Genomic DNA, 22050 nt, shown 5'->3' with positions numbered 1-22050 from the left:
GTTATTGTCCTTTTTCTCAGCCCAACTGTACTTACAGCTTTACTTTTGTTATGCTAAAACTGTTGTTTAGAGAAAAAAAATCAGAAATAGCTATTTTAAGTTGTTATCATTCACATCAATTGATTAAAAACATCAAATTATATAAGTAAAATCTACCAATAAATACTACAAATATATAATACAAAAAAAATACAATTGTCCTCATGTCTCTGTCAGTCCTGTCACATTTGCATTAAATTTACATAAAATGTGTGCAATACATCTTTCTATGACCAGGAAGTGACATCATATGATGGATGGGTAAGCTGACAGTGATCAAGAATGCAGTCTATCATTGAATTGCATGATTTCATGATTGTTTGTGTATGATTTTTTGAGGAAGACAAGCTTAAAGTTCAGGCCCTGTTACATTTTTTATAAGTGAAAATGTACGTTTTTGGTAGAATGTGCCCTAAATCAATTTAGTAAAGCAGAGTAATTTTTAAAATATATATATATATATATATTAAACATATTTACTTGGATAGGAATATCTGACAATTTTATGATAAAAAGTAAAAATGTCTCAATAAATGTCATTTTATAGCTTTAACTTGCCTAGTCATGATGGTCAAAAGATTATTTACATTAACGAATCTCTATATGTAGTGTTTCTCTCTGTATAATAGTCACAACAAATGACTTTAATTTGACAGGCAAAAGTTGTCTCATACTAATAATGATTAAAGGAGTGTTTGAATTTTTCAACTTAATTTCTAAATATTCTACTAAACTATTACAAATTACATTATTTTAGTTTTTTTCTCTCATTCTGATATTTGTTGAAATTGCATCATCCTGCCTTTTTCATCTTTATGCTCTCAGAAAATATGAAAATTATTTTAATTCAATTAAAATCATGCTAATCACAGACATGTGGTCAAGCCATTGTATGTGCGGGACAAAAATAGGACTATCGTGACTCTAGTGCAAATACTAAGAACATAAAGCAAGGGTTACAAGGGCATCTTCATTCAAGTTCATTCATCAAGACTTTAATTTGACAGACACAAGCATTTCAAACTAAAGTTGTCCGGCAGTTTTGTATCTTCTAAAAACGTTTGGTATTTTGTCATTTTTCTAAGAATTCAAAATAAAGATTACAAAGAATGAATCATTCTTAACTAAACTTAAATCTTTTTTTAATGTTTTCATCATTATGACAAGAAAAATGGTATCACACTCTCTCCGATTTGGCTTTCAGATAACTTAAAATGAAAAGAAAAAAAAACACTCAAAACCCTTACATGTAGGTGAATATCTTCAGAAAGCGAGATCTTACATAAAAGGGAAGAACACAAGTAAACTTTTAAATGTTTGTGTGTTTTTCAGTAGGAAGCACTAGTAGCTTCACATTTGTAATTTGATCGGTTGTATTCCCCTTTAGCTACAGACTCTAGTAACTCCAGATATTCCTCCATTTAATGTTCAGAACAGAAGGTCCATTCTGAGCAGATCCGCTCTGTGTGGAGAATGGCCAAGCGGATGAACCTTCAAAGCGGCCCGTATAACCCTCAATCCCTTGCTCATTACAATTAGATGAGTTTCGCTGTGCATGGTTGCAATTTTAATAATCTTATTTTACTTTGGGAAAATAAAACAGATGGACATCGGAAAGAAAAACAGCCCCATGTCACAAATATTTCAACTGCTTTGCTGCTCAGCAGATAATGGCTTCCAAATGTTTAATATTAGATGCAATCACACTGAAGAAAAGGTATGGCTTTTTCTTTACTTTGAAAACTGAGCTCTGAGTTGAGATGCTTGACTGTATGAGAGAGAAGAAATCAATCTTTGCTGCTTGTTTCTTTATGAATATTCAAAGTTTTTCTGTGAAATTGGATGCTCATGTGTTTGATATCTTAAAGGGACAGTTTACCCAGGAATGGAAATTCTTCCATTTAATCACTTTCATATTGTTGCAAACTCACACTGTAAACAATTGCTGTGATCTCATTGTCATGTTCAAGAACCAGTCTGAGATGATTTGCACTTTATGACATGGTGCGTTAGAAGATGGGTACACTGTGGTCATAAAGGGATGGACATGGTCAGCAACAATACTCATGTGGGCTGTGGCGTTGACACGATGCTCAATTGGTATTAATGGGCCTAAAGGGCCAAGAAAATATCCCCCCACACCATTACCCCACCACCAGCAGCCTGTACTGTTGATACAAGGCAGGATGAATCCATGCTTTCATGTTGTTGATGCCAAATTCTGACTCTACCATCCAAATGTTGCAGCAGAAATTGAGACTCATCACACCAGCCAACGTTTTTCCAATCTTCCATTGTCCAATTTTGGTGAGCCTGTGTAAATTGTAGCCTCAGTTTCCTGTTTGTAGCTGACAGGAGTGGCACCCGATGTGGTATTCTGCTGCTGTAGCCCATCCGCCTCAAGGCTTGTTGTGTTGTGCGTTCAGAGATGCTCTTCTGCATACCTCAGTTGTAACGAGTGGTTAATTAAGATACTGTTGCCTTTCTGTCACCTGGAACCAGTCTGGCCATTCTCCTCTGACCTCTGGCATCAACAAGGCATTTGCACCCACAGAACTGCCAATCACTGGATATTTTCTCTTTTTCTGGCCATTCTCTGTAAACCTTAGATATGGTTGTGCGTGAAAATCCCAGTAGATCAGTGGTTTCTGAAATACTCAGAAGAGCCAGTCTGGCACCAACAACCATGCCCCGTTCATAGTCACTTAAATCACCTTTCTTCCCCATTCTGATGCTTGGGGTTAAACTGCAGCAGATCATCTTGACCATGTCTATATGCATCAAGTTGCCGCCATGTGATTGGCTGATTAGAAATTTGTATAATACAGTGACTGGTGAGTGTAAATTAAATAAAGGGATCAAATGTAAAAACAGATAATGTGTTGATTATAAATGCTGATTCTTATTTAATTTACTGAAGTTATTCAGAGAATAGAGAATTTTTCCAATTCTGTCCTCTGTTGATTACAAAGGAAGATGCACTGAAGAATGTTGAAAAAAAAAAACACCATGCCCTAACTACACAGCGAAACTAAATGGAATTAAAATTCTTTGTGCATAGAGGGGTGTGACACCAAATGCACCTTCATGAAAGCTCTCCTGCAGGGTCACTTATCAAATGATTGTTAAACAACGTAATGACATCAATTTGATTTTGCACTGTACTGATTGTCTAAACCTTCAGCAGTTTTATTTTCCATTTCTTTATAATTCATTCCATCCCAAAACAAAACCTCATGAAAAGCAGCAGGTAAAACCCTTCCTCCTTCATCTCCACCAACCAGCATCTCCTCACAGCATGAGCTCATGCAGAGTCTACAGGACTGCATCTTTAACAGGGCTTTGATCGCAGTCTGCCGTTCATGTGTCGTCACCAGAGGAAATGAGGGATGAACTCTGGGTCTGGAGACTCAACCCAACCTTCACTTCAAAAGGGAAATGCCTTGCTGTTCTTGTCCAGCACTGGTATAACATAAATGAACAGAAACAGGTCAGGATGTAAGACCTGGGGCTTGTAAAATTGCTACCATTCTCTGTCTAGTCTCTTTAGGTCTCAAACAGCAGAATGTTAGGCCTGAAAATCGGAGAGAGAGAACATTAAAAGAACAGACCAACATGAGCAACATATCAGGTTGTTCCCATAAGGGTCTATATTTACCTGACCAGACTATTTGTTGAAAACTGTAATGTATAATTCTCAGATTTAATAAAAATATATATTCCGATAATTGAAAATTAATGTATTTTTTTTACAGTCTGTTTTTTTTTTTTATTATATTACAAAAAAGAAGGCAAATAAACTAAATCAGTGTTTCTCAAACTTTTTTCACCAAGTACCACCTCAGAAAAAAATTGTCTCTCCAAGTACCACTATAATGACTGGTTTTGAAATACATAGTGGGCCTAATTAAGCAGATACAGCTCTGCACAGTTCACAGACATGGCAGATTAATTCTTATTATTATGAATATTTATTATTGTCAGCCACTTTAAATAAAATGAATAGTTTGAACAATAACACACTTACAGGTAAAAAAAGATAAATAAAATGTTTAAATTAAAATTCATTCATTCATTCATTTTCTTTTTGGATTAGTCAATTTATTAATCCGGGGTCGGCATAGCGGAATGAAATGCCAACTTATGCAGCACGTTATTACGCAGCCCTTCCAGCCGCAACCCATCTCTGGGAAACATTCCCACACACTCATTCACACACACACACATATTCATACAGTACAGACAATTTAGCCTACCCAATTCACCTATACCGCATGTCTTCGGACTATGGGGGAAACCGGAGCACCCGGAGGAAACCCACGCGAATGCAGGGAGAACATGCAAACTCCACACAGAAACACCAACTGAACCGAGGCTCAAACCAGTGACCCAGCGACCTTCTTGCTGCGAGGTGACAGCACTACCTACTGCGCCACTGCGTCGCCTTAAATTAAAATGTGATTTTAAAAGTAAATTAAAATGGCACTGTTCTTAAAACGTTAAAAGAAAACTGTTGTAGTTAAATGTAAAGTATTATCATGAATAATAATACTGGCCAGCCCAGGTGGGCTCCGCGTGAGCCAGCCCAGGTGGGCCCCACGCGGGCCATCCCAGTTGGGCCCCATGTGGGCCATGCCATCTTGGTGGATTTAGGGCACGTGCCCCAGTTAAAGCTTTGAGGTATGATTTACTTTATTTGCAAGTGTATTTGTTAAGAGTGGTAATCCCGTAATAAAGATGTTATTCTTTATGTGCAACCGAACCAACGCTGATGAAAGCAATGTCGCTTAATCAAAAAGCAAACTGAGCAGAAAAAAAAAAACCTACTCGCGCCCTCCATGCACCTCTCCTGCTTGATGCTGACATGTTGCTCTGCTCCCGGTGTAAGTCCCGTTCGTAAACATGGACGCTAAAAACATAGCCGCACTGCTCATGCGCCACTTATGTGTTGTGAAGCCAGCGTAATAGCCTTTTATGCAGAGGTGTCGGCACATAGTGAGTTTTGCAAGTAGACTAAACAAAGTTTAAATAATATGATGCTGATCTTATTTAGACTAAGCATGCCTCCTGATAGAGTATTTTGCATGTAGCTAAAAAGAGGGAGGATAAGTGTAACGGGGAGACTGACACGGAGGGATCCATTATGCAGTATTTATTAGTCACACTTTCACTCAAACAATCAACACGCACAAAGGTGCGAACACACAACAACAATAGTAATAAGGGTCTTAAGGCTGGTGGCTGACAGACACAGAGTGATTTACCAGGCATGGGTCAGAGGCAGGCGGCGTGATTCAGAGTCCGTGTATCAGGCTTGGGTCAAGGGCAGGCAGCGAGTATCAGAGTCCGTGCAACAGGCTTGGATCGTGGGCAGGCAGAAGGCAAAGCAGAGTCAGAAACGGGCTGGAGTAATACACAGGAGATCAGGCAGGATATAACGCTCAGTAATGCTGGCCGGGGCTGAACAAGACTTCGCAAAGACTGAGTGTTTGAGTGCGGCTTATCAAGGGTACGTGGGTCATTAACTGGATTCAGTTCATGTGTGCTAGATCAGTGTAAGTGGATGATGTAATGCTTAGAAGTCCGGAGATGGTGGCCTCTGCTAACCAGCGAGGGGAGTGACTGGGACCGAGTCGGTGACAATAAGTCAGAGAGGACAGACTTAATAAACCTAATTCTTGGCCATGAGTCGGCTCTAAGACAACACACAACAGATAATTCTATTAAACATGTTTTTTTTGTATTCTATAGAATTGTCTATAGACCTTTTTCTTAGAACACAAAATTACCCATTATGCTTTGCGTGTATGCGCAAGGAGAATGCTAAGAACTTCCGGTCTGCTGCTAATGCGTATAAAAAGTCACATTTCGACAGCTCTAAAATTATAGTTTTAATCTATTTTACTTACTTTTATCATCTTGGAACTAATATTGTGGTTGAACAGCACCACCTCGTGGATTCAAGCCCGGGGCTTCCTCCCATTCGCAGAGCGAGAGGGGAGCTTGAGCTTGTTGAATCTCAGAACTCCCCGGCTGCAGTAGCTAAGGGAACAGAAGAGAAAAAAGGGGGCTAGACAAGTGCTTGATTGTTATGTATGATGTATTTCTTTGGATGGTGGGAGGAAACCGGAGAACCTGGGGAAAACCCACAAAGACACGGGGAGAATATATATAAACTCCTAACAGAAACGCCTACCGGGCCGGCAGTGTTCTTGCTGTGGGGCTAACAGTGCTATCCACTGGGTCACCGTGCCACCCGATGTATGGTAAAGGAGGAGAATGGGGAGGAAGGGGGGTTTCTTCCAAATAAAGATAAAGTGAACTGAACCAGGTGGGCCCCACGCTGCCAGCCCAGGTGAGCCCCACGCGGGTAAGTGTAATTTTTTTACACTTACTGTGTTTTTATGTATTATTTATCTATGGATTTTAAAAAATACTGGTAATAAAGCTTTTTTATTTGTCACAATGCAAAATATTATTGATTGATTTATTCATATATTAATATTAAATTATCAAATTATTAAACAAATTATTAATAATTTTATCTAGTAATATAAGGAAACCATTAATATGATTATTATTATTTTGCATTAAAAATATTCCTCATAAATATTGACATTTTTACTGTTGATTTTTTAAGTTACAGTAATCATTTCGGTGTCTGTAACCTGTGTATTTATTAATTATTATTTATATGGATTCATTCATTAATTTTCTTTTCAGCTTAGTCTCTTTATTAATCTGGGGTCGCCACAGCGAAATGGACTGCCAACTTATCCAGCATGTTTTACACAGCGGATACCCTTCCAATTGCAACCCATCACTGGGAAACATCCATATCCCCTAATTCACATACATACATCACGGTCAATTTTAGCCTACCCAATTCACCTATAACACATGTCTTTGGACTTGTGGGGGAAACCAGAGCACCAGGAGGAGAAAACCAATGTGAACACAGGGAGAACATGCAAACTCCACACAGAAATTCCAACTGTCCCAGCTGAGGCTCGAACCAGCAACCTTCTTATTTATATGGATTTTAAAAAAACTGATAATATAGCTCCTTTTGCTTGTCACAATGCAAATGAGACAATACAAGTCTTAAACATTTTCACTTAATTTGATTTTGTGCAATGCACTTTAGATTGCAAAATTAAATTAAATTTGTTTGTGCTGAGACTACATAAATAATTCAATTTGTGCTGGAAACAGCATTATGCTGGATATTCTTGGAATGCTTTTAAAGGCATGAAATATTATTTTTAAAATGCTAAGATTTAGTGTTTTTCATTAAAAGTGGGCAGTTGTTTTTGTGTTATGCAACATATGCTAACTTAGATGAGTTTATGATGTAATTTTGGGGGTTTCCAATGAGAGAAAAAAATAGATAAACAGACATTTTAAGAAGCATGTTATAACGCATACAAAATATTGTGAGAAAACAATTATTTATTCATTCATTTTCTTTTTGGTTTAGTCCTTTTATTATTCTGGGGTCACCACAGCGGAATGAACTGCCAACTTATCCAGCGTATGTTTTACACAGCGGATGCCCTTCCAGCTGCAACCCATCACTGGGAAACATCCATACACTCTCATTCACACATATACACTACACACAATTTAGCTTACTCAATTTACCCAATAGCACATATCTTTGGATTATGGGGGAAACCTAATAGTTTTTGGATGCAGTCTTTATGATGTAAGCTGAGATTGCATCGCTCAGAGATGCAATGTCTGACAAAATGCACTCAATGGAGCTAGTGACGTCACTGTGAGGGGCACCCAGAGGAAACCTACGCAAACACGGGGAGAACATGCAAACTCCACACAACCAACTGACCCAGCTAAGGCTTGAACCAGCGCCCTTTTTGCTGTGAGGTGACAGCACTACCCACTGCGCCACCCACAATGGATGTCAATGGCTGCTTTTTTAAAATTCTAAGATTCTTCAAAATATCTTGTTTTGTGGTTGACAGAAGAAATTCACAAAAACTTCGAACTATTTGAGTGTGAGCACTGTAAAAAAAATTCTGGGTTCTACACAAGCCATCATGTTGTCCCAACACAAATTGATTAGTTAACTTAATTGTTTTTACAAATTTAAATTTATTGGACATAAAACAAGTAAACTGTATCCAAACAAACTAAATAATTGTGTTGATTCAGCTCATAATACCTAAATAGGTAAATTGAACAAACAGCAAAAATAATTTTTGAGTAAGTAAATGGAGATGAAATGTTCCTTTTTGCGTAAAATCCCATTAATACATGTGTCTCCTCATGATATTTGACCTCAGTTTACCTTCAAGAGCAAAAGGAATTTATCTTTTTTGCCATTTATTTTGTATCTTTACTCAGAAAGTGCCAGTAATCGCTGAGCTGCATTTTATAAATAAACAAGCACCAGTTTAAGCTAAATAAAAAGACACAAGCGCTGAATAAAATAACACCACCGTCTTCGACAGCCCGAGGGAGAATATATTAACAACAAATGTTCATATTTTGGATGATCCATCACTTTAATTCCACTTTACCCCTTCAACAGTCATGTACTAAAACACAAGGTGGCGCTAAACACACTAATCGAGGAGCACATGTCTTCAAACTCACAGGAAAACTTTCAGAGGGAACTAAAGAAAGTCAAAACTCCAAACAGGAGCGAGAGAAAGAGCAAGCAGAGCAGAGGATCATCCGCAAACAGCAGCACATCTCTGCGGACAACCGTGGTTCAGTAAAGTCCTGAAGAGTCTCCGTTCTCCAGTAGTAACCCTGACCTGAGAGAAGAACGAGATTGCGGTGGATGTACGAGCGCTTAAGGGCAGAAGAAATGAGCAGAGGAACAGTGAAAGAGCCGCACGGATGCCAGCGCAACTTCACCCTGATCTGCGTGCTGCTCGCGCTCAGCTGCGGTAGGCGATTAAACTCATTTACACTACTGTTTTCATAAGCCACTTAACGTTGCATTCAATTAAGCACATCTCTGTCGAGTTAAGAGATACCAAACAGCAGAATATGTTCATGATATTATTAGGAATCATTTAAAGTGTCTCAAATTATACTACGATGACCATGCTCAATATGCAATACTTGGAAGTTGCTTAATAAACTATCCCTAAATAGACTGAACTCGTTTTATTTGTATACTTTAGCTGATGTAATTTAAATTGATATTTTAGATCTAATGTTCTAATTTCATTTAGAACAATTAGAGATGAAGAGCAGTCGAATATATTTCGGATTTTATTTGAAATTGTTTTAAGCAAACGTGTCTCAAATTACAGTACAATAGCCATGGATATTTTATATATAATGCTTAGACACTGCTTAATATATTACCTCTGGTTTGTATACCTATACTGTTATGTTATTTAAATGGAAGTTATTTCTAACTTTATGTAGAATAAATCGAAATATTTTCTGATAATATTTAAAGTGGTTTCAAAGGATCAATGTGTCAAAAATTACAGTATGATTACATGCTCTGTACACAGTATTTACCAATGTGCCAAAGATTTTGGCAACGTTTGTTGGTACTAATTTGCACTTATGTTATTTAAATATATCATATTTTAAATTTATATGTCATTTTACTGAAACTTTATGTAGAACAAGTAGTTAGAGGTGTTATTTCATTTAGTAGAGGTTTGGGTGTTTTTATTTAACTTGTTGACTCGTGTTGCCAAAGGGCTATCTAAACAGTTTTTGTGTCATTGGAATGACAATAGAGCTCTTAAAGTGCACTGATTGAGAGACTGACAGTCTTAAGCTCTCAGCTGGAGTCTCTTTGTAAAGCCTGAGCTGTTTCATTTGCCTTAGAATAGCACTTTGACATATGATAGCAGCCAATTATACTGAGCAAAGGGCTTAAAAAGGTACATTAGCTTCTGTGAAGTTTTATTTTTGGCTACGAGGATGAGACATTTTAGTGTAAAAAAAAGCAAAGACCGACTTGGATGTAGCCTTTCAGTTGACTGTGTGACATATACAGTATTGCAGTATATTTTATTATGGATTATTAAGACAGTCAAACCAATAGCAGTTAAGTATAAGCAACTTGGAGCAATAAGAGAGTAATAATAATAATAATAATAATAATACTTTGATTGCTTTTAATTTTAATGAGTGTAGACATACTAAGCCACCATTTTAGACCTCCAAAACAATAATAATAAGTACAATCTGCTCATAATAGTTACATACATATTATAATTATCAAATTACACAATTCAACATGTATACTGTAAAAAAGGTGTGACCCAGATTTGTGTTATGTTGTATTAAAATAATAGTTACATTTTATTGTACAGTTTTTGATATTTTATGGAAATTTACTACCGTTTTGTCAGTTATAATAATGATAACAATTATTATATAGCATATGTATGTGTGTTTGTTTATAACATGATCAATCAAAATCTGATAATCCGATACACTATTGCAAATAAGTTTATTATTATTATTATTATTATTATTATTATTATTATTATGTGAGAAAATTACATTTCTATGCAAGTCTACCTATAGCTTCAGTGCATAATATTGTTAACTGATGAACTAAATCAAACTTTGATGCACTGATGACTAATAAATGAAAAAGCAAAAACTATTAAAGCATAAACCACTGTACATCTCTATCATTTCAGTTCATTTACCAATTATACACATTTATATTACAGTGTGCGCAGAAGTGCATCAGCATGTACGACATATTTTACTGACAAAGCGTGTTTATCAAATAATAAATCTTGGCTGATCTGACTTTGTTAGTCCGGGTCATGCAAAGCTTTCTGCATTGAGTGGTCAGAGGTGAATTTTAACAATTGCTCCTCGTTTATTCCTTAAAACACTGAGTTAAACTATTGTAGCTGTGATTGCATAGACTTCTTTCCAAACTCCTGCTTTGTTTCCTATTTTATGATTTGGCATACAGTTTGACCATTTTTCTGATAGATGAGTTTGTTGTCAATATGTGGCTTACTTCACCTTAATCGATATAACAAAATGCAAATTTTCACATTTGTTCTAGATAGTACAGTATCCCTGGATCTTTTGTCACAAAATATAAGCCATTTCAGATGGACTTTTATAGACACTGTGTATTTTTGTTGTATTTTTTTAAAGCATTGGTCAAAATGGAAACATGCGCCTTCTGTGATCCAGTCTTTGGTTTTAATAATAGTTGGTAGATTATAAATCACTAGGCTGGAACTCTATCAGTGCATTATACTGCCAGACTGAATGTTGACAAAAAAGCCATATTACCTCCAAGAAAAGCCAATGAGGGAGGATTTGACCCGTTGTAGTGAAACTCCTTGGTTTGATCTGGTTTTCAAGTGTACAGTACAGTTACTCAAGCATCAAGGCTCCCGTCTTAAAATCCCTTCATAGATGTTGAAGGAATGCCCATTCAACCACATGTTCTAACTTTGTGAAAGCCGTGCAGCTCTCGTGAACCATTCATTTTTTTGTTAGCGTGACTTTATAAATCTCTGTTTATTATTAGATGCTTGTGTATATTATATCACAGGTTGTAAATTTCTTTCTGCGCTTTCTACAGAGTTATAAATCTTTATATCTAAGGTGTCAAACACCAGAAGTTACTGTGCATTTCATCTTTTATTACAAAATGCTGAATAAAAAAAAAACTTGGCTTGTCTTGTTTAATAAACAGATCTTGAAGAGAATTATATGGCCTATACCAGCAGTTTTAACACTTTGATTAATAGTTCTCTCTATTATCCTATCCTTTGTGTAAGTCTTCTGTCAGAGCTGAATGTTTAGGTTTTGGACGTGAGCTCAGATCACTGCTGTGTATTTTTGCTTGTATTAGTAAATGGTGTGATACAAACTCTTAGTTTGCGTCACCCTGTTTGGCATTGTGGTAGAACAACCGGCAAAGTTTATAGCCATTCAGTATCATTATCCAAGTGCAGTGATAAGTGTTTTTGCAAACTTGTTTTTGAAACTTCTCTTATGTATATTTATTATTGATTGAACAGTGCCATTCTTTTAAATATACAGTATTTGGCAAATCTTTATGTGGCTTGTGGTAGTATACAATTTGGATATGTTTAAAACAAAAGTCAGTAACACTTTACTATGATTATGATACATTTGTTAATAGTAATTAACTGCACTGTTAATGATTCTTGCAAATTACACAATATTCAAATGTAACAAGCTGTATTTTACTGTAGTTATGCAGTATGTTACTGTATTTTAAAGTAGCATTGTGTAAATTAATGTAAATTTTACAGTAAAGATATACATACAATTCTGTAAACACATAAACAGCATGATTAATAGTGTTGTAAATGTAAATACAGTATTTTTGCTGTAATTGATTTACAGTAAGTTGCTGGAGAACTGCTGCCAGTAATTTACTATAAACTCTATACCAAATTGTTAACAGTGTTAGTTAACAGTTAACATTGCCAGCTTTGTAACATAAATTAACATAAAATAACAATATAAATGCTCCAAAAGCATTTATTAATCTTAGTTCATGTAGATTTTTTATTAAAGAGCCCATATTATGGGTTTTTGAAAATTCCCCTCCATGTAGTGTGTAACACAGCTCTAAGTGAAGTGAAGTATCCAGCTAAGGCTTAAATCTGTAAGAATACAGTGTTTAAAACTGTTGATTCATCTATAAAAGAGTCGACTCATAGTGCTTCAAACGAGTCGCCTTGATCACGATTCATTAGGTGTTTCGCCATGACGTACGAACGAAACCAAGTTATTCACGTGCACGCGCAAACCCGGGAGATTTCAAACCTGAGGCCCCGCCCTCTGACGCAGAAACCCAGACACACACACACCCACAAACACACACACACACACACAAACATGCCGGTTGATTGAAGTCACACTGCAGATGGATATATTGAGTCTCTACCCAAAGATGAAACCTCAGCATTATAACCAAGCAGTTGGAAACTTCTGGAAGCTGCATGCTACAAAGAATACTTCATCTGAGTTTGTTAAAGGAAGGATCAGTAAAGAGTAACTGATGGACGTCAGGATGGGTTTCTTCCATTTCTCAAGTGTAAGTACGTGCGGTTAAAGTTGTTGCCTCGTTGACTCTAGCTTGCAAATGTATTTAGTTGTGATTTGTTACTTGTAACCGCGTGTACTGTATCAGGTTAACTGGATATTTTATCTTATCGCGTGCAAAGTCACGTTAAAAACGCGACGCGTGCTGTTTGTTTATGGAGCTCCGTGCTAGAGTTCTGCTCCCGCGATTTATTCGGAAATTTATTCCCGCGCCGCAGAAATCTGGCGCGGGGAAAGCCGCGGGAATAAATTTCCGAATAAATCGCGGGAGGCTAGCGGTCGGTAACGGGTTTAATTTGGGACGGGAGCGGGCTGTCTAGCAATATCACGGATATTGCTATGTGAATTAGAAAGAGAGAGTCTGCTTGGTATGAGAGAGAGCGAGAGAGAGAGAGAGCGAACGAACGAACTTTGTGCTGTGTGTATGTGTTTATACAGACAGCTTGGCTGTCTGGACTGTATACTGGGTGATTTTTGGTTGTGTTCTCCGCTCTAGCGGGACCGGGCGCAGCGGGCAGAAAACGGAGCGGGTTCTCAGGCTAAAACCTGGCGGGTGCGGGCGGAAGCGGGAGCGTTGTCATCCGGAGGTGTGTGTGTGTTTTTGTGTGTGTGTGGTATGGCGAGTACACGACTGTCTCCTTCTTTCGGTTATCCGTGGCACTATCCACTCGCCATAGTGTGGCAGCTAAAATCCACGCCTACACTATCGAGCGTGTATGAACTGTGATTACTTTTTAAATTGCTGATTAGCTATTGGCCATTTCCCTCTCTGACTGAAGGCAGTCGACCAATCGCGACAGACTGTCATCGGTCCAATCAGCGCAGATTAGCTCCGCGCTAAGGAGGGGTTTGGGAACAAATGAATCACTGGACGATTCATACAGGAGTCGCTGGGATAATTAGGTAAAAATAAATGCAGATTATAAGACCATGAAAGTGTTTTTTGACCTTGGATGCATATTAGACTGTTGTTGGAGACTCTTACAACCAAGATATGACCCTATTTCATGTATAATATGGGCTCTTTAAACATTTACAAATGTTCACAAACAATACAAACATTATTAAAATGTAAATGTTATCTATAAATATTATGTAATGGACCAGAGTATGAATTAGTAATGAACAGTTAATTGTTAGGTGTTCTTCTTACACATGCTTCATGTACTTACTGTAATAATTGCAATCAATTATGCCTAAATAATAATTAATTTTCATTGTAACTGTAATTATAAAGTACATTAATTAATATTACTCAAATGATTATGTAAACTGTAGCATGGACACCCTAAAATAAAGTGTAGTTTAACGAATGTTTTTTTTATTTTTTTTTTATACTTTATTTATAGAAGTTTTTGTAAGAACATAACACCAAATAATGTACATCATATATATATGTTGACAAACTTGTCTCAGTGTTATTACCTTATACTAACTAGAACATGCACCAAAACACAAGCAAACATAACAGCAATTTTACAGCACCATCACAAAACAATAAAGAAATTTTAGCCAGACTGATGGAATAAAAGACAGAATAGAATAACATGTAAAAAGGAAGTGGAGAGAAGAAAAAAAATATTACCAGAAAAAAAAATATTACAGAAACATTAATAGCCTATACATCTTAGGAAGGGGCCCCATGTTTTGTCATACAACTTTTGTTTGCCAAATCTAGAGAAGCGTATCCTTTCCAACTTGAGGGCAGAAACCATTTCAGCTAACCATTTAAAAAAATTTGGAGGTGTTGTGGATTTCCACTCCATCAGAATCACTCTCTTGGCCAACACCATGCCAAACATAAAGGAGAGTTGTTGATGTTTAGGCCAAGTTAGAGCCTGGTCTGACCATCCAAACCATGCTATTTCTACATCAATTTTTATGTCCATTTCAAAAGCCTGGGAGTAAAGTCCGAAGATACTTTTCCAAAATTCAGATACTTCTGGACAGGACCAAAATATATGACCATAGGTCCCGACTGCGCCTTTGCATTTATCACACAGAGGAGAGACAGAAGGATACAGCTTATTAAGTTTGGCTTTTGTATAGTGCAATCTATGCATCACTTTAAATTGAATGAGCTGTAGCCTTACATTTATAGAACAAGAATGAATACGACTCAATCCCTCCTCCCAGGTAGAGGATGAAATGTCAATTCCTAATTCCCTCTCCCAAGAATCTTTCAGATGTGCAGTAGAGACCGAGACGTGAGAAGAAAACAGATCTATAAATTTGGTCACTAAATGTTTCTCCATTGGGCACTGCCTCAAAAGCTTGTACAAATCATGGTCAAGAGAGACTTCCTCGCACTGTGGAAAGTTGTGTTTGATAAAATGACGCACCTGTAAATAACGAAAAAAGTGTGATTGTGAGAGTCCAAAAGTTTTATATAAGTATTCAAATGTGGCCAGTTTGTTATCTACATAAAAATCCTTTACTGAACGCAGTCCTTTGTTACTCCAAAAAGTGAAGATCTTATCAAGTTGTCCAGGCACAAAATCATGATTTTTGCAGATAGGTAAATAAACAGAGGGATGCTCGATCTTTAATGCCATTTTCACTTGATTTAAAATTTTAATAGAATTAAGAACAATAATATTCTTACATTGAACTTTTTTCAATGATAGAGCTTTCGACCACAAAATTGCAGCCAAAGAACTGTTGCCAACTGAACAAGCCTCAAACTGTAACCACTTAGGACATATATCTGACTGATCAGAAGCAACTTGATCACACTCATGCCAAAACATCATAGCCCTCATGTTAGCTGCCCAATAGTATTGACGGAATGTGGGCATTGCTAGCCCTCCCACTTCCCTAGACTTTTGCAAATGGGGTTTTGAAATTCTGTGTGCCCTATATCCCCAAATGAAAGGAAAAATCACAGAATCTAACAATTTAAAAAAGGATTTTGGGAGAAATATGGGTAAATTCTGAAAAAGATAAAGAAAACGAGGCAAAATAACCATCTTGATGGCATTAATTCGGCCTATTAATGATAATGGAAGAATCCTCCACTTCTCGATAGATAATTTTAATTTGTTAATAGCCGCTAGAAAATTTAATCTATAAATATCCTTAAAATGTTTGGGGATAATTAATCCCAAGTAGGTGAAATGATTATCTACAATTTTAACAGGCAGAGATTTCAAAAATCCAGAGTCCAAGCCATCTCCCAGAGGCAAAAACATACTTTTTCCCCAATTAACTGAATAACCAGAGAAGGAACCAAAAATATTAAGTGTTTCCATTAAATGTGGAAAAGCGGTGGATGGGTCATTTAAAAATAATATTAAATCATCAGCATACAAAGATAGTTTAACCTCGAATTTTCCACAGGGCATACCTCGAATCTCAGAATGGGTACGTAAGTATATAGCCAAGGGTTCTAGGGCCAGATCAAACAGCAGCGGACTTAAACAACACCCCTGTCGTGTTCCCCGCTGTAGCTGGAAAAATGCAGATCGATCAGAATTTGTGAGAATTGCAGACTTAGGAGCCAAGTAAAGCATTTTAATTAACCTGATAAAATTTTCACCAAAGCCGAATCTCTCTAGAACAGAAAACATATAACTCCATTCAATTCGGTCAAAGGCTTTCTCTGCGTCCAGGGAGAGGATTGCTGCCTTAGATTTTTTTGACTGATTGTTGTATAAAATGTTTAATAGGCGGCGTGAGTTACAAAAGGAGAACCTTCCCAAAATAAAGCCAGTTTGGTCGGAATGAATTAATGAATCCACATGTTTGTTTAATCGAGTAGCCAAAATTTTTGCGATAACCTTTTGATCACTGTTAAGAAGACTAATTGGTCTGTAATTAGCTGGCTCAGTATCATCTCTGTCTTTTTTCTTCAAAAGACACACAAACGCTTCATATAAAGAGTCAGGAAACTTATTTAGCTCAATTGAGTGATTTAACATACGAAGCAAGAGAGGAGCCAATGTAGATGCATTTGCTTTATAAAATTCAATTCCATACCCATCTGGACCTGTGGCTTTTCCACTGGGAAGGGAATTAATTGCTCCCAGCACTTCACTGAGATCGAAAGGTTGTTCTAATTCCTTTTTAGCACTATCACTAAGCTTTGGAAAGTTCACTTTATTGAGAAAGCTATGTCCCAAGTCACTCATTACTGGACTGGTTGAAGAATAAAGATGCTCATAAAATTCTGTAAAGCAGTCATTGATTTCTTTAGGATGCGTTACCAAATCACCATTTTGAGCTCTAATTTGATGAATAGCACGACTGGCCTGCACCCCTTTAAGCTGACGAGCAAGAAAAGTATCTGCTTTGTCACTGAGTTCAAAATGTTTCTGCTTAAGCTTCAATAGTACATTAGAGACCTGATCACTCAGAATTGAATTATATTCGTATTTCAATTTTAAAATTTCATTAAGGTCTGATTGAGCTTTGGATTCTTGAAAAGCTTTTTCCAAGGAAGGAAGGATATTTTCAATCTCAAATAGTCGTTTGCGTTTTTCCTTTTTATGTGCAGATTCAAAAGCAATAATATGTCCTCTCAAAACAACTTTACAGGTTTCCCACAAACATGAGTCAGATACGTCTCCTTTATCGTTGGTCTCTAAAAATTGACTCAGCTGATTTGAAAGAAATGAGGTAAACTTTTTATCCATTAGCAAGTTAGGGTTAAAACGCCAACAATATTGGTTCTTTGGTAAAGACAAACTTAAACCTAGTGAGACGGGGCTATGATCCGAAATTAGAATGTTATGGTATTTAGATTGAACAACGTCTTTTATAATTTTGGAGTCAATAATAAAATAATCTATACGAGAGTAAGATTTGTGAACTTGAGAAAAAAAAGAATAATCCCGACCAGTAGGATTCAGTAATCTCCATACATCCACAAAATTCATGGACTTAATAAGACTATTTAGAACCCCAACAGACTGGATAGGAGAAGGAACACGAGCTGAAGAGCGGTCAAGATAAGAATCTAAATAACAATTAAAATCTCCCGCGATTACTACGTTAGTAGCATTGGTATCTGGAAGGAGTCAAAATAATTTCCTAAAAAAAGCCGGGTCATCAATGTTAGGGCCATACACATTAACACATGTGATTGGAACATTATTAATACAGCCCGATACAATAACATATCTGCCCCCTGGATCTGATATTACTGAATGAGAACGAAATGGAATCGACTTTTTGAAAAGAATAGCCACACCTCTTGCCTTGGAAGAAAATGTTGCTTGGTATACTTGAGAGATCCAATTTGCCCGCAGTCTTAACTGTTCATTAGCTCTAATATGAGTCTCCTGAAGAAAAATTATATCAGCTGATAAAGACTTTAAATGTGCAAACACTTTGCCACGTTTTATCGGGTGCCCCATTCCTCTTACATTCCAACTGACAAAATTCACATTCATATTTTGTTTCTTCTAACAATCATTATTATAACAATCAGAAAGAAAACATCATAAAACCCGTCCAGCTTATTTACATAAAAACTTATAAGTGCCGTAAACAATTGGTGCAACAAAAAAAAATGTGGTAACAGCCCCAACCCCATCCCAAACCCCAGTGCAGAACAGCATTTCCCCCCCATCTTCACGGAGCCAGCAAGAGGACAAAGCAAAGAGTACAAATCTTACCTAGGACTGATAAAAGAAAAAGCAGCCACACAAAAAAAATTAAAAATGAAAATAGCAACCTTCAGTAAGGGAGAAAGAGAAGAAAGAAAAAAAAAACTCGAGAGGGTCCACTCTCTGCAAATAATGTTATTAGTCCTCTACCTCGCGTGTCATAGTCATTGGTCCATCAGAAGAAAAAAAAACTATCAGTCTTAGTCTAAACATTCAGGCGTGATGGTCATAGAACTTCCTGACCAGGGATCAGATCGAAACATTAGGAAGTACATCCACAAATTTTTTTGCCTCTTCAGGAGATGTGAATGACATCGACTTTCCATTATGAGTCAACATCAATTTTGCTGGAAAGCGCAGCGACCATTTCATGCCAGCTGCGCGTAAAGCTTGCGTGATCGGACCAAAAGCACGGCGCTGCGCAGTGACCTCGGGACTGTAGTCAGGAAAAATATATATCTGGCTGCCCTTGTACTTCAGCGGGAAATTCTCCCTGCTGAGGCGAAGAATTAAATCTTTGTCCCTATCATGATGAAGTCTTGCAATAATTGTGCGGGGTCTTTGACCCGCAGATGGCTTTGGTAGAAGGGCACGGTGTGCCCGATCGATTTTGACGGGCTTTGGAAAATGTTCGTTGCCAAATAGTTCAGTGATCACGTCCGAGATGAACCGCGAAGTGCTGCCCTGTTCCTCCCCTTCAGATATTCCAACGAATTTTAAGTTGAGCCTTCGAGATCGGCCTTCCAAGTCATTCAGCTTAGTCCATAATGATTTGTTCTCAGCTTGCAGTTCCTGGCACTTTTTTTCAGTTTCTCCGACGCGTCGGTCCACCTCATTCAGTGCTTCTTCCACATCCACTAATTTTAGATTAAAGCCAGTTTGTTCCGACTGCAAATTAGCCATCGCCGCATCCAGTGTATCCAGCCGACCACTCAAAGCGGTCATCTTCTCGTCAATTAATTTCTTCAGATCGTCACCTTGCGAGTTTATTGCAGCCAGTATAACACTCACATTTACCTGAGATAGAGTGTCACACGCGGCGATATCATCCCTGACAACAGTCACGGTTTTTGAAGACTTTCTAGACGCCATGATCGAGCACGCGATGAATCAAGAAAAGTCGGTAAAACACCCAAAAAGTTACGAAAATAATTGAAATCTTACTTCGAACTATTAAGAGTAAATCTAAGATATGACTGATAGTTATTAAATAGAATAAAGACACGAAAGATGGAGTTATATTCGAAAATCAATGTTATTAGAGAGCAGCTCAAAAAACTCGACTACTCCATGCTTTCTGCGCATGCGCCCCCAGTTTAACGAATGTTAACATTAATTGATAATTTCTGAAAAAGTGTCTTGCTTATTGTCAGTTAATCCGTCAACTAAAGTTACCAAACAGTTCTCATATTGTTAAGTGTGACCAGTAACTCTTGCCAACCTTCCCCACACCGCTCTGCTCCTTTCCTTGAAAAAAAATGCTCATGTTAATATACATCACAGGCCAAAAGGTCTGTGGTGAATATAATAGGAAATGAGCTGCCCTGTTTATCTACCAGATCAGACGTCTGCCAGCACTTATCAAATAATTACTTTCCCTTGCCTGCACGACGTAATGTGCCAAGATACGCTGCATTTCACTTTTTAGAGGGCATGATGAAACATGGCTTTTTAATTTTAGTTGTAAATGTGTCGGAAAGTAAAGCTCTAAAGCCTGTTTACGTTGTATTAAGGACTCAACTAACCCTCAATGCATAAAGACTGGCAAATTTCTTGCCGCCCACAGTTGGTTCTTTGTACCTGCCACACTCCCAGTGAGCTCATAAATACCAAACCTTTACTGCCTGTTCGCTCCGAGATTGATATTTGCTTTAAAAATGAAAATATATGTGCAAAGTATCAGTCATCTGGGAGATTTCTCTCTTTTCCTCCACACAGTGCTGGTCTTGACAGCGTCAGGTTTCTATCTCTGAGGAGAGCTTTGTACATTCATAATTCGCTCGCGCTGTCAGTCTTGGAACTTTTTTTTTTTTGGCTAAATAATGTGGGCTAGTTGTCCAAATCTGGCCCTGAAATTGTAGCAGTACATTGAGTGATGGAAGTGGGAGAGCTTGGCTTATTTTGAAAAACATCTTAAAGGTGCTGAAAATGCCACTATACTCATGCACCCACACACTCATAGTTGATTAAACCATTTAATGATTGTTTTTGGCAGTGGCTTCCTTATGAGGTTTGAGTCTAATGAGGTTTTTTGTTCGATTTATGCATGATTTTTAAGTTGCTGGTCCTTAACTACACTTTACCCAGTACTTCCTTGACTGAAACATTGTGGTTCAGTTGGCAGTTTTCACATGTCGTGATAGACAGCTCAGCCCTGGAAAGAGTCCTGATGTTTATCCCTGCTATTCATAATAGAATGAGAAAAGAGTAAATGAATTCTTTTGACACTTAGGTCCTTCATAATATCCCACCACATTTTGACACCTCAATATAGAACAATTACACTTTTTGTTTTAATATTTGGATTTAGAAGTTTCAGTTTATGTCAGACTAAGCTGCATTAGGTCAATGGCCTTCTGTTTGGCCTTTTATTTTGCCTCTAAGCAAAATAGTCTTCTTTAGAGAAACTCTTCTTTAAAGAAATCTAAGTTTAGTGGCGCTAACTGCATAGCCATCATGTCTTCTTCTAAGATTCATATGATGGAGAAAATGTGGACAGAATCATTGATTCCAGTCATAGAATGATGCATGAAGTCTGCATAATGAGCAATGTCGCAGAGTTCACTCCAATAACGATTTACCCTTTAATTTGACCAAAAAGTATTAGGTATAAGGTATAAGTGTTCACGACAACTCATCAAAATAAAAGATTGGTTTAACTTTTTATTAGATGAATGTAGTGTACACATATAGAACAAATGAGGACGTATCCATCAATGTCCATATACATTTTTTGTATTTTTGGTAGAAAAATTGTCCAAGATAACCCTATAATCAAATATTGTATACTTTTCAACATGCTGAACCAGAGAATGGAACTGTGAAAAACTATTTGAAAACGAAGGGGATAATCAGTATGATGACAAACATCAAAACACATTCACAGACCGTAGACCGTGGCTCAATTTGTACAGCCCAGGTACTTTGGAAATATGTGCCTCATTTCTTCAGTTTGCTCTGAGTACGTTTTGTTACACATTTCAGATGACAAATCCAATAGAGGGCGCTGTCTACATTTTTGCACATTTGAAATATGTTACATGAGGTTCATTTTGTTGTACGTTTCAGATACACATTCTTGTTATAAAAGTACACAATAAGGTGGAACTTGTCGTGC

General features: G+C 37.2%; 1 protein-coding gene across 1 annotated transcript in view; it reads left to right on the top strand.

Moving 5' to 3' along the window:
- The first annotated feature begins 8690 nt into the window (after positions 1-8690).
- The window catches only part of ror1 (receptor tyrosine kinase-like orphan receptor 1), a 216552-nt gene continuing 203192 nt past the window's right edge, over positions 8691-22050 (top strand). The window contains exon 1 of the mRNA XM_005165885.5: positions 8691-8957. Coding sequence (XP_005165942.1) covers positions 8849-8957 — 109 coding nt within the window. The 5' untranslated portion in view covers positions 8691-8848. The remainder of the gene's footprint in view (positions 8958-22050) is intronic.

Source organism: Danio rerio, chromosome 6 (assembly GCF_049306965.1).
Source record: "Danio rerio strain Tuebingen ecotype United States chromosome 6, GRCz12tu, whole genome shotgun sequence".
Lineage (NCBI taxonomy): Eukaryota > Metazoa > Chordata > Actinopteri > Cypriniformes > Danionidae > Danio > Danio rerio.
The sequence above is the reverse complement of the archived record's forward strand: the minus strand, read 5'-3'. Positions and strand labels throughout refer to the sequence as shown.